The 11,744-nt window shown below is 40.2% G+C and overlaps 1 protein-coding gene across 1 annotated transcript in view; it reads left to right on the forward strand.

The window, feature by feature from the left end:
- The window catches only part of LOC137174878 (bMERB domain-containing protein 1-like), a 12,484-nt gene extending 1,538 nt beyond the window's left edge, over window positions 1-10,946 (forward strand). The window contains exons 3-7 of the mRNA XM_067580385.1: window positions 2,737-2,857; window positions 4,710-4,783; window positions 5,523-5,637; window positions 7,262-7,332; window positions 7,585-10,946. Coding sequence (XP_067436486.1) covers window positions 2,737-2,857; window positions 4,710-4,783; window positions 5,523-5,637; window positions 7,262-7,332; window positions 7,585-7,697 — 494 coding nt within the window. The 3' untranslated portion in view covers window positions 7,698-10,946. The remainder of the gene's footprint in view (window positions 1-2,736; window positions 2,858-4,709; window positions 4,784-5,522; window positions 5,638-7,261; window positions 7,333-7,584) is intronic.
- Window positions 10,947-11,744: the final 798 nt, after the last annotated feature.

Raw genomic sequence — 11,744 nt, forward strand, 5'->3', positions numbered from 1 at the left:
ACATTGTGGCGGCGCAAAAAGAGAGGGTTGAAGTCAGAGCAAAGACTGAAAACTGAGTTCATGATGTAATTCACATCTTGAGGGGTTTCTATAAAGAGCGGGTGCAGGATGGGGAGAGATATGGGGCGGAATGAGTAAAAGCAAAAGAGGATGAGAAACCGAGAGTGAGGAAGGGAAGGAAGTGTAAAGGAGGGAACGTTTCAGAGAGGTCTAGTGATGAGTCATCAGCGGCAGAATAACCTGTCCTAGAGAGCCTCTGCAGCAGAACATGTTGTCTTCAGCGACAACGCTAAACAACACTTGTGACATCACACTGTGCATTTTCTGAATCCAGCTCCTGATCTGTTGTTTCAGTCAGAAAAATAGGAATCCCCACTCACTGTCAATGAAGCTTGTTTGAGTTTCTGGCAGGGATACTCTGTCTTGTTCGTACTTTTAAGCACAATATCTCAGCTGGATGTCTGGCAACCTGAGCACATTTCAGAAGCCTTGAAATGCTAAGAAATAAATATTATGCAGCTACATACCAGCCCTGACAGTTCGATGGGATGTAGTTATAGTGCAAAGTACTTCTTAAAATGTAAAATATGCAACCATATAAAATGTTAATATTGTGTTCTGCAAGTGTATAAAAGTCTGTTATTTGAGTATAATGATATTTTAAGTTAGTAGCTTTAGAAATCAGGCTTATTTGCTACTTTATTATGCGATGCATTTCAGTTTCACTCTTTAATTAACACTTATGGGAAGGTGTCAGTCGATGGTTACATGCACGTTCTAGTTTAATACTCACTGCAACAGTTCACTCAGTACTTTCTCCTCTAAGGTGTCAAGGTTGTCTTGACTCTGACGTCAGCCAGATTTGTTATTGTAACAGAGTACAGAGTGTCTGTGTGAAGATGTCTTTCAGTGCTTCCGGGCTTCTTTTTATCAGTCTAACAAAGCAGACTGCAGTTGCGAGCCTCCAAACAAAGCTTTAATGCCAGCAGGGATATGAGTCCATGTAAACCGGCAATTATCGGCAAGCATGGTTAATGTTTTCTACAGTGCTTTTACTACTACCCCGAAGTCATACAAGCCCAGTCTGAATTATAGTATAGACGTTTCTTCTTGTATGCCTTTTTTCATGCTAGTGCAGAAGATGTATCGTCACTGCACTTTGAACCCAGTCAGCTCTACCTTCTCCGAGGCTAAATGTGACTAGAATAAGGATATTACTTAGTGCTCTAGTAAGTAATGGTGTATGTATGGAGAGGATTTAAGGGCCCCTGGAGGGGTAGTTTGCTGTCTGTCAGTGGTGGTGTTGGTATTTCCCTGGTCATGTCTGTCTTGGGCACCATGTTGTGCAGCTCTCTGCAGGGAAGTGACAATTATCCAGTACTGCTGTGGTGTTGAACTGAGCTACTCCTTCTTGCAGAGGTGATTTCCTTCAATTGTAAAGAGTGGACACTACAGGTCTTGGACTCTTCTATACTTGGATCTTAGGGTAAATTAAATCTAGTGTGTGTATTTTAATGGCTAAAACAGCTTTATTAGAATTTGGTTGCAGTTTGATGTTTGATTTAGCTGCTTACTGTTATTTGATTCCAATGCAGCTCACAATCAACAGTAGTTACACTGTGTGAAATGATGCTTGGAGCCAACTGGTGACTGAAATATATCCAGCAAACATTGTACAATTTTATATTATTTTCATTATTTAAGAGTAAAGACTGATGTTTTTCATGTTTTATTTGAAAGCATACAGTTAACAGAGTGGTGTTTGGAGTGACATACATAATGTGAAATATTTAAACACAGCATCATGTCTAATATTACTGTTCAAGCCATCAAGGCACCCTCTGTGCAGTATATGATTATTCATTTGATTGAAAGCAGAGCTGCTGTGTGTGTGTGTGGGTGAATATTCCTGCAGGGATTAATTTCTGCCATCTCATTGTTCTGTTTAAATAATTAGGGACCATTATGTTGTTTCTATGGACATGTAGCATGCAGGAATTATAGTATTCAGACATTATTTTATTATGTATTATTTAATTGTTATTGCAGGTATTTCAAATTATATAAGGCCTTTTGATCACACTGGACAAGTGCATGTAAGTTATAGTGAGTTACATCGTATCCACTTCTCACTCTTTGCCTTAGAATGAATAACAGCACTTAGTAAAAGTTTTCTTTTTTATTTGCAAGTTTGTTCTTTGCCGTGGTCACACTACAAATTGCAATGCTGAATATAGATTAAGAAATTATAGGAATGTTTTTTCTTTAACATACAAGTAAGGTTTCTATTTAATGTGAATCTTGATGTCACATTAAACAGGATCTGAGGGTGTGAATATTTGATTATTTGGAAAACAATGTTTGTGTGTGTGTGTGTGTGTGAGAGAGAGAGAGAGAGAGAGAGCGAGCCCAGCTATGTGAGTCGTGCCAACCACTGACACATAGTCATTTGGCTGTGATGCTCTGCTCCTCATCAAGCTGCAATTTCAAACTACATCTGCTGCAGCTGTTTAAATACAGATTCATATGATTCAAGAAGCTCTCAAGTGTGTCTGCCTGTCTCTGTGTATATTGTTATATTACCTATTGGTATATTTTAGTTGATACAGTTAGTGTGAACAAGAGGAGTCTAAATACACATCCTTAAATGTTTTTGAACTGTTACATATTTGTCCCAAGCATCCTTGTTACAATGTTCAGCAAGATTAAAGCTGTCCTTCTCTCTCTGTCTGACAGAGGACGACGTGGTGTCCATGGCGGACTCCACCATCACCTTGGATGACATAGAGGGGGAGCTCTTCAAGATTGAAAGGATCAGGGATGTCCTGGTCAGGAGGGAGTCAGAGCTCAGATATATGTGAGTGGCTCACCAACATTTTGCTTTCATTTGCTGCAGTCTGCAACCAGTGTGTCTTAGTTCAGTTGTGGAGACAGAACAGGTTCAATAAAAGGAGCGAAGATCCCTTTACAGTAGAAAGGTGAATGCACTATTATTGTAGGTTTTTATTGTGCTCTGGTATGCTCATTACACATCAGACAATAGACTTAATTAATAGATGGAAATTGGAGACGCAGCTTTATTAAGTTAACCACAAGACGGGCAAAAATGTAAAGTGTGGCCTCAGGGTGGAGCCAGAGAAAACCCCATATTGTTACCAAATCAAAAGGCTTTACACTATGTACTGTACAGTGGCTATTTTAGGCACCCCATCCCTGGGAGGTGCGTTCATATTGGACAGTATGATTGATGTGTGCAGTGCAAATACAGGAAGTAGTGTGCCTGTTATGCAAACAGGCAAAAAGTTAAGGATGTGGAGGTTGGGTTAGTGGTTCAGTGTGGAGCCCATCAGACTTTCATGAGTGAGAAAAAATGGAGTTCACGGACGTGCAGTGAATGTTTTTTTTTTAACCTGTAACTACAATCTTTCTGTAACCCTAACAAGTGTTTTATTGCATAATTGCACTGTAATCATAATTTATTTGCCACCACCGATCTTCCTCTAACCTTAACCATACCATAGTGTCCATGAGCAGATATTACAGAAAGAAATCAGTTTAAAAATGTTGGCGTTTACTGTGGTTTAGGTCTGTGGTTTTACAGAATCCTCCAATATCAGAGATCTTGTTTGGTGATAGAGTTGTTTAAGAACATCTCTAATCTCAGCTTGTCAGTCCAGCTCTATAGGAGAAAAAAAATGATTCAGTAAATCAATCAGTCAAAAAAACATAAATACTTAGCAGAAGCTGGATCGTCATGCTTTACCTTCCAGGAGCAGTCCAAATCATTTAAGCCAAGTTTCCCATAGAAGAGCGCACCTTCAGAAACCAACACCTCCCTAACAGCACTGGCCTCTTTTCTCTCCTCTCATTTATCTCCATCACACCCCAACCTGGCCCCCATTAAATTTTCAATGGTTTTACCTTTGCTTCCACTAAAGCAGGCTAATGCATGGATATTTATTCATCTACTCCTCTGAAAGATAGGGAGTAACAACTGCTCAGACAGCGGGGGGAATGTGGAGAGTGGCATGTGCGGAGTAGCAAGCGAGAGCCAAGCAGATAAAATGAGAAAGTGAGAGACTGGAGGAGGGGGAGGAGGAGGAGGAGGAGAAGGAGGAGGAGGAGGGGGGAAAGAAGACAGAGATGGAGAGTCAGGATTTGAAACCCCTCAGTGGTCCACAAACAAACCCCAAGGTGTGTTTTCTTTTGGTTAGGTAAGTGAAGTGTATCATTTGTATTCCAGACCTCACGGCCATTCCTCCACCTAAATATCTACAGGGAGCATCTCACATGACAGGTAGACGAGGCACTGCGGCGAGGCTCTCATGCCGCTGACATTGATGAATGTGTGTGCGTGTGCATCTGATCACGTGTGTGTGTCTGTATGTGTGTGTGTGGATTCAGTCTCTGTGATGCTCGGTCACATGAGGGCCTCTCACTCCTGTTAGGCCAGGACAGCACAGAGGGTCTTCCACCCCTCCATGGTGTCAGTGATGAGCCAGTGACGTGAAGTGTCATTGAAAGAGAAAAGCTATCTGAGTCACAGGGATTCTGCTCAGAAAAGATTGTCTTGTATGATATAAGTTTAATAGCAATCTGCCTCTGTTTGAAATGCAATCTCCCATTCAGCAGAGTCAAGATTTCACTCACTTTTAAGTGGAAAGTGAGCTGATAGTGTTTGTTTCTTTTGTCCTGTCATGCCTGCGTAGGATGGATGACATTCAGCTGTGCAAGGAGATCACTCGACTGAAGAAAGATCTGCAAAAATTAGTGTCCATACCAGGTAGAAGTCACCACCTTTACCTTCGATATTGATGGTTGTTGATGGAGGGGAAAAAAAATGTTATGGAATAGTTTGGCGTTTAAGGAAGTAAGCTTATTTGCTTTCTCGCCAAGACTTCGATGGGAAGATTGATATCACTTGACTGGGTAGGCTTAATATGAAGCTAGAGCCAACAGGTAGTTAGCTTAGCTTAGCATAACAACTGGAAACTCTGTCCAAAGTTTAAAAAATATACCTACCAGCTACTCTAAAGCTCACTTATTGACACATAATATCTTTTATTGAATCCATACAGAAACAGAATTAGAAAATCAGAGATGTAAACAGTTTATTTTGGCTATGTTCATCGCCTCCAGGCTCATCTCCAGCATTCTTAACACGCAGACATGAGAGTGGTTTTGATCCTCTCATCTATCCATCTATAATTATTCACTAATTTATTTACATATTTGTGTTTGCCTGTTTTTATTTGGTTAATTTACATATGCATTTATTTATATCCTTATTTTTAAGTTCCATATTTATTAATTTCCAAAAGTTTCTCTCTTTCATTTATTTCTACCTTTCATCTGAAATAGCATTTTATAAAGTTTTTATTACATTTCTACTTGAATTATAAGTTAATTGAGTTTGATATTTCTTTGAACATGTTTAAGATTAAGAGAGATAGTGTTTAGAAAAGTATGGAAAACTGTAGAAAACCATAAATACTCAGATATGTTTTTCCTTCCTGCTGCAGATAATGACAAGTCCAATGAAGACCGGCAGAAGGAAGAAGAACTTCTGCAGCAGATCCACAAGCTGGTGGAGACCAGAGATTTCCTGGTGGATGATGTGGAGTTTGAACGACTCAGGTGTGCTGCCTCTTCATTAAAGCTTACTCGGAGTCCTTTGGCTGTCTCGGACTGTAGGTTGTGAATGAGTATTAGATCCCACTTCACACACTAAGCCACCAGATAAAGAGATGCAGTGCACATAACCTGCAGTCTGTGTTTTTTTTATACACAGGGACTCAGATCTTTGTTAATGCCAATTCAGATCATCCTTCATTAACAGTCTTTATAATGAGGACATCTCTAATTGTCACTAATGCTGGCAAAGTTATGTCTCAGTTCAGTATCATCCATATGCATGTTTCCACAAAGCAGCCCCATTAAAACACTGGTGCGTTTCCTAAGGCACAGCGCTGTGAGAGAGTGAACTGCAGCGCACACAGCACAGAGCCTTTTCAATTAAAGATGTGTCAGCGTGCGTCAGTGAGCACTGCCAGAGGAGCTTCCACTGGTTAAAAAAAAAAAACTCACCTGAGAAATACTGCTCTGGGCTCTATTTATTTCTATGTTGTTTTTATTTTGTCCATACTGGAGATGAAGAGAGGCTGTCTACATCCTGTCCAAACCCTCCTGCCACAACAGGTGCATTCTTCAACCACACATATTACACAAAACACTATACAGAATATTAAATATTTCAAAGGAAAGCGGGTTGTGATGCACATCATATTTTCTTAATGTAAGCTTACGTAACTTTTTACTGCTTACTGTAGGTTAACTCTGCATTACGGAGACTCCAATAATGGATGCAACCGCTTTTTTTGCAGTTACAAAGAACTTGAACTGCTATAATCAATTCATAGAATACATTTTACAGAATGGATGGACCTCTGCTCACTTGTTGATCCTGTTGCGTTGTGTTGTGAATCCTCTCTCGCACATCCTCGCAGGTTCTTTCACTCGACACCCAACTTGTAATCTAATGTGACCGGACGGTGGACCACCAGATCCACCGTCAACAGGATCTGCATGTTTTTAGCTTTAATCATCTCCGCGCTCACAATTCTAAGACAGTATCAAACAATGTTAGTTTGTGTGAACAGTGGCAGCTGACAACATGCTGTGAAACCGCTTAAGGGCTGCTGCGAAGGTGAGAGGCAGGAAGCAGGAGAACAACAGTGCGGTAATGGATCGGAGAGAGGAGAGGATGTGACGGCGCTCAAGGCCATTTTCGTCCACGCTGATAAATATAGTTATCTTTTGTTATTTCGCTCTTTTTCATCCTGACTGTCCTTTACGAGAATTTTTTTCTCTGCAGTTTTTATTCTTTCTTTGTAAAAAAGAGGCCATCAGATTTATTGAATTTATCAATAGAACCCCTTAAAGTCTACCTAAAATGTCAGAACAGCATTATCTAGTAGGTATCTGGGGAGGGTGTTTCAACCTTCTTGCAATCAGCCAGGCAGTGGGAACTAAAAGTGTCTGGGGTGTTCATCCTTTACTTGTGTAAGAGAGGGCAAGACCAGAAAATGTGAGCTAGAGATCATTTTTAAATTTTACCACGAGTGATTCACATCAGGATATACAGCACTATGGCCATCTTCTCTTTCATCGAGGCAATCAAAGGCTTTAAATTGTAGTCCAAATACTTTATGTATTCAAGTATTTCTGTGGATTTTATATCAATCTCTCTCCATTTCTTCAGGGAGAAAGAAGAAGATAAAGAAATGGCAGATTTTCTGAAGTCCAAATTCCCAAGAAACCTGAAGAAGACAGGTATTTAAGCACAAAGAGGGTTACAACTGTGTGCTCCATCATAGCATCAACAAGTAATAGCCAGTTGTGGAGGCTGAGGAGGAAATAAGTGGCAATTTTCCTTGTTCCAAATGTTTTCCTTGTCCAAGGTTTTTTCCTCCTGAGGGCTTTGAAAGATGATTCTCCATACATCCGTTGACACTACAATACACTACAACTTTTTTTTTTTTTTTTAATGGAGAATATTTCACCTTTTTTCCCCCGATGCTGCAGGTGTACCAACAAGACGAGCAACATCCAGGGCTCAGCAGACGTCATCACCCTTCACCAAGACAGGCCTCACCCTGCTGAAGGAGTGCTGTGGCTTCACATGTTCCATCATGTAGACTGGAGCCAAAACAGAGGGCCCCCCCACTGCAAGGCTGACACAGGGGCCACGAACCATAATGGCCATTCCACAGAGTCAATATTTCCAGTTTCAGCTTTTCAGTACCAAATAAGACTTTGAAGCATGGATGGCACAGTTCAGATGCCAGCTGAGAATTTCCAAGAGAGCAATGGATGTTGCAAAGATGGTTTTTCTTTCATCCCAGGACCCAAGTTTGTTGGATCTGTTTGTTTCTTAATCTCTTTCATTTTAATTAATACCTGTTTTGGTTTTCCTCATGCGCCTGTGTTCTCCACCTCTCTCACATCTCACTCCTGTTCTCATTCTTGCTTTTGCCAATCATCTCTGTTCAGCCAACTCATACTGTATTTATTTCTCATTTTCGGGCAGACAGGACAGGATTTAAAGGACAGAAACAGCATAGCCTGAGTCAACTATCACACCAGTGCAGTTGCACATGCACAGAGGACACACTAATTGGATTTAACCATCATGGCACGCCTACAAGTTTTATATTTAAAGACTTCACTGAGCTATGATAACTGTCATCTCCTCATTATAAAAGTAGCTGTGTGCCGGAGTCAGCAGGCCAGTCTAGATACACTGCAGGCACTTTATAATTAGCATTAAGGAGATAACGCTAATGAAACTGACATTAATCAGGAACTCTGTTAGAAAGTTGCCTGTGATTCGGCTCCAGAAGCTAATGTGTATGACCTTTTTAAAAAGTGGTGTTCTCATGAAGAATTTAACAGATGTCTCATCAGGCTGCATTACCCTTTATTAATAGTTAACAAATGTTGATGTCTTTTTTTATATGTATCCCTGTATGTTTCCATCAGTGATATGTTGTGGGATGTAGCACTTTGTTTTGTTTATTCACAGAGAAACATAATAACAAGGGGGGAAGTCCTGACTAGACATGGTATTTTACTTTCGACACAACTAAGCAGTCATCCTATGTAAATACTTTTCTAGATATTTCTGGTGAATATTCTGCAGAGGAGACTAACGAGTTGACGGCAGAAGGGACAGATAGGGATGACAGTGTTGCTTGTGGACACATACAGTATTGAAACATACATAGGTGACCATGTGGTGCTGTATGCACATGAGCAAACTGAGGTATCAGCACACACGGACCACTTAAACTTGAGTCATACATTATTATTCATTTCTGTCCATATGCATGTTTCCTCAAATGAGCTAAATAAAACTGATACTGCACACTACAGGATCTAATAGTGATAAATATAGGCATCATATGCATCATTATGCACACATGGCAAGTTTTTGAGTGGGTATTTTATGTTTCCTATGAATCTATGGGCCAGGTGCAAACCTTCTCAGCCCACCTCTGCTACTGCATAAACATTATATCTTTGTTACCACCCTGAATTTTATGGCCTAGATATGTATGTATAGAGCGTCTATAAGGCTCTTCACTAGCCACTGGCTCATACATCTAAGGACACGGGGCACACAGATGTAGTGGCCAATCAAACTACAGAGCAGATCTCTGTGTTGCCAAGAAGAATAGTTACCATAGCAACTGTGTATACCCCATATCTTTACAATGAGACAATGAGGAAGGTTGGACGGATAGGCGACAAAAACAAATACATGCACGCTATAGTGGTTACCTAGTGAAAGGTAAAGAGGAGACAGAATGATATTGCTGTTGCATGTTTTGGATTCACTGGAGGGACAACTTAGCCCACTAAAGACTGTGAAATAACTGCTTTCATTGATCCTCTGAATCCCTCTTACACAATTTTAGATAAACTTAAAGCTGCTCAGAGATGAAGTAAACTCAGAGCAACAATGTTTGTACAGAACATGAATGCAAATTGAAGTTTCTTATATCTTTTTAAATATTATCGATGATAAATTTCTCTGTGGATCTCTCAGTTTGCTTCATCTCTATATGACTCAGCATTCACTTATATGGTTGTGAGCATACATCCATCCCTACTAGTCCTTGGGATATGTGGATAGAGCTGTCTCTTGTTCAGTCACTGGATCTTTTGATATTCAGTCTCAACACTGTCATAGAGGCTTTGGGTCACATATCACCCAGCAACCGTATCTGTTGCTGTCATGATGGAGGCCCACAGGGGAATTCGATGTGTGCCAGAAATGTTGAAAAATTGTATGTAGAAAGACAAAAGATACTCTACCAGAAAAAGATGCATTCCTGTTATATGGCTGTGTGTAAGTAATATGTGAGAAGAGGTGAATACTCTTGATAAGAAAATGTGTTTCAAAGGTATAACAATTTGAACCCTTTTGCCAAAAGTTGTAGCCTGACATTGACAACAATCAACCCCGCCTGTTTACGGGGTTGAGCTGCACAACGAATGAATATAACCTTCATCTAATCAGTAATCATTATTTGCATGGTGACTTTGAGTGTGAGGCATGTTTCAGTTCCTCAGTTTTCACATTTAGGCACAAAACCAGCTGTTCACACCAGCTGGAGGGTGTGTTACATCCCCTGACGGCGCTCTGCACCAGTCAAGCGAGGATGCAAGAGTTGTTTTGAGGAAAATTTTTAAGAGACGGCAGAAGAGGCGACACGTAGCATCTTAGCAGGACAGGAGAGAGAATCAGAGAGAGAAAATTATTTAAGAGGAGAGGCTAAAGTGGGTGAAAGCAGGGGAGATGAGGAGAAAGAGAAAGCGAGTGGGAGGGCACAGAGTTAGTGGTGGTGGTGGTGGTGGTGAGGGTGGGGGGGGGGGGTCTTATCTTCAGGGTGAGTCATCCTTAGTGGAAAAACTGCGAGTTCCTATAAGGGCAGCAGCTCTCAGTGAACACCATGGGAAAAGGGCAGGGCTGTCATTCAAACACCATAATCCTGTCCACCTTCTGCACAGCTCACTATCATAGGAGGAGGTAGTACAAATGTGTTTGTACTCGTGTGTAAGAAATAAATAAGAAAAAAAACCTGCGATGTGTGCAGTACCTGTGCTTGTTTGTGTGCCTAGGAACACAAGGGTGATAACAAGAGGTACAATCACCGTCACTGCTTTGTTACCATGTTTACTGTGACTTGATGGTGTTCTCTTACATCTTGGTTCATTTGGTCGTGCCATGTTATAAACTGTTTAGTTGGGTTCTAATGCAAGGCAGCATATGTAGTAAAATCTCTCTAGGGGATGACTATAAGGACCTGTTTTATAATGTTCAAGGTTCTTAAATGTTCTCAGTTAAGGATGGAAGTTTAATAAATGAAATATTATCTCAAGTTTCTGTCTCATTATTACAGTAACACAGTACTTGTAGGTGTTGCTGGAGCTTTAACCTTCTCCATGCACTTTGGAAGTAGGTAAAGTTGTGCCAGAAATCCCTTTTCTGCTTACAAGAAAACATTTAACTCTTCTCACATGTGTTTAAAGTAGGATTGCTTCTGTTCTTAGATGTGTCACAACATGACAGTGACCTGTGTTACGGTTTCTTGGACTTAAATGTGCTTCAAAATATGAAAAGTGGTTGCAGCTTCACTAAAGATGACAAATAAGTTTTAAGTTTAAGTTTTAATTAATTGTTAATTATTTTGATAATCAATTCATCAACTCAGTATCTTTGGGTTGTTGTGGGCTGTTGGTTGGGACAAAACAAAACATTTTAAGTTGTATTTTGGACTTGTAATCAACATTTTTCACCATTTTCTGACATTTTACCAAACAACTAATTGATTAATCGAGAAAATAACTGACAGATCAATCATTAATCATTAGTTGTAGCCCTGGTGTGAAGCTATTCAAAGTCCTCATCACTTTAAGAAATAGTTTTGGAAACATGCTTATTTGCCTTTTTGCTGAGAGTTAGATGAGGAAAGATTAATAGCTACCAATGTCATGTCTGAGCTTTTGGGCCAGGAAGTGATTAGCTTAGCTTAGCATATAGACTGGAAGCAGGGGGAAATAGCCTGGTTCTCTATTTACAGTTCAGATATACTCATACAAACACTTCTAATGATGTGTTCAGACAAAGTGAAGTGAATTTTCACCAGTTAAGCTAATCGCCTGCTGGCTTTAGCTTC

Source organism: Thunnus thynnus, chromosome 3 (assembly GCF_963924715.1).
Source record: "Thunnus thynnus chromosome 3, fThuThy2.1, whole genome shotgun sequence".
Lineage (NCBI taxonomy): Eukaryota > Metazoa > Chordata > Actinopteri > Scombriformes > Scombridae > Thunnus > Thunnus thynnus.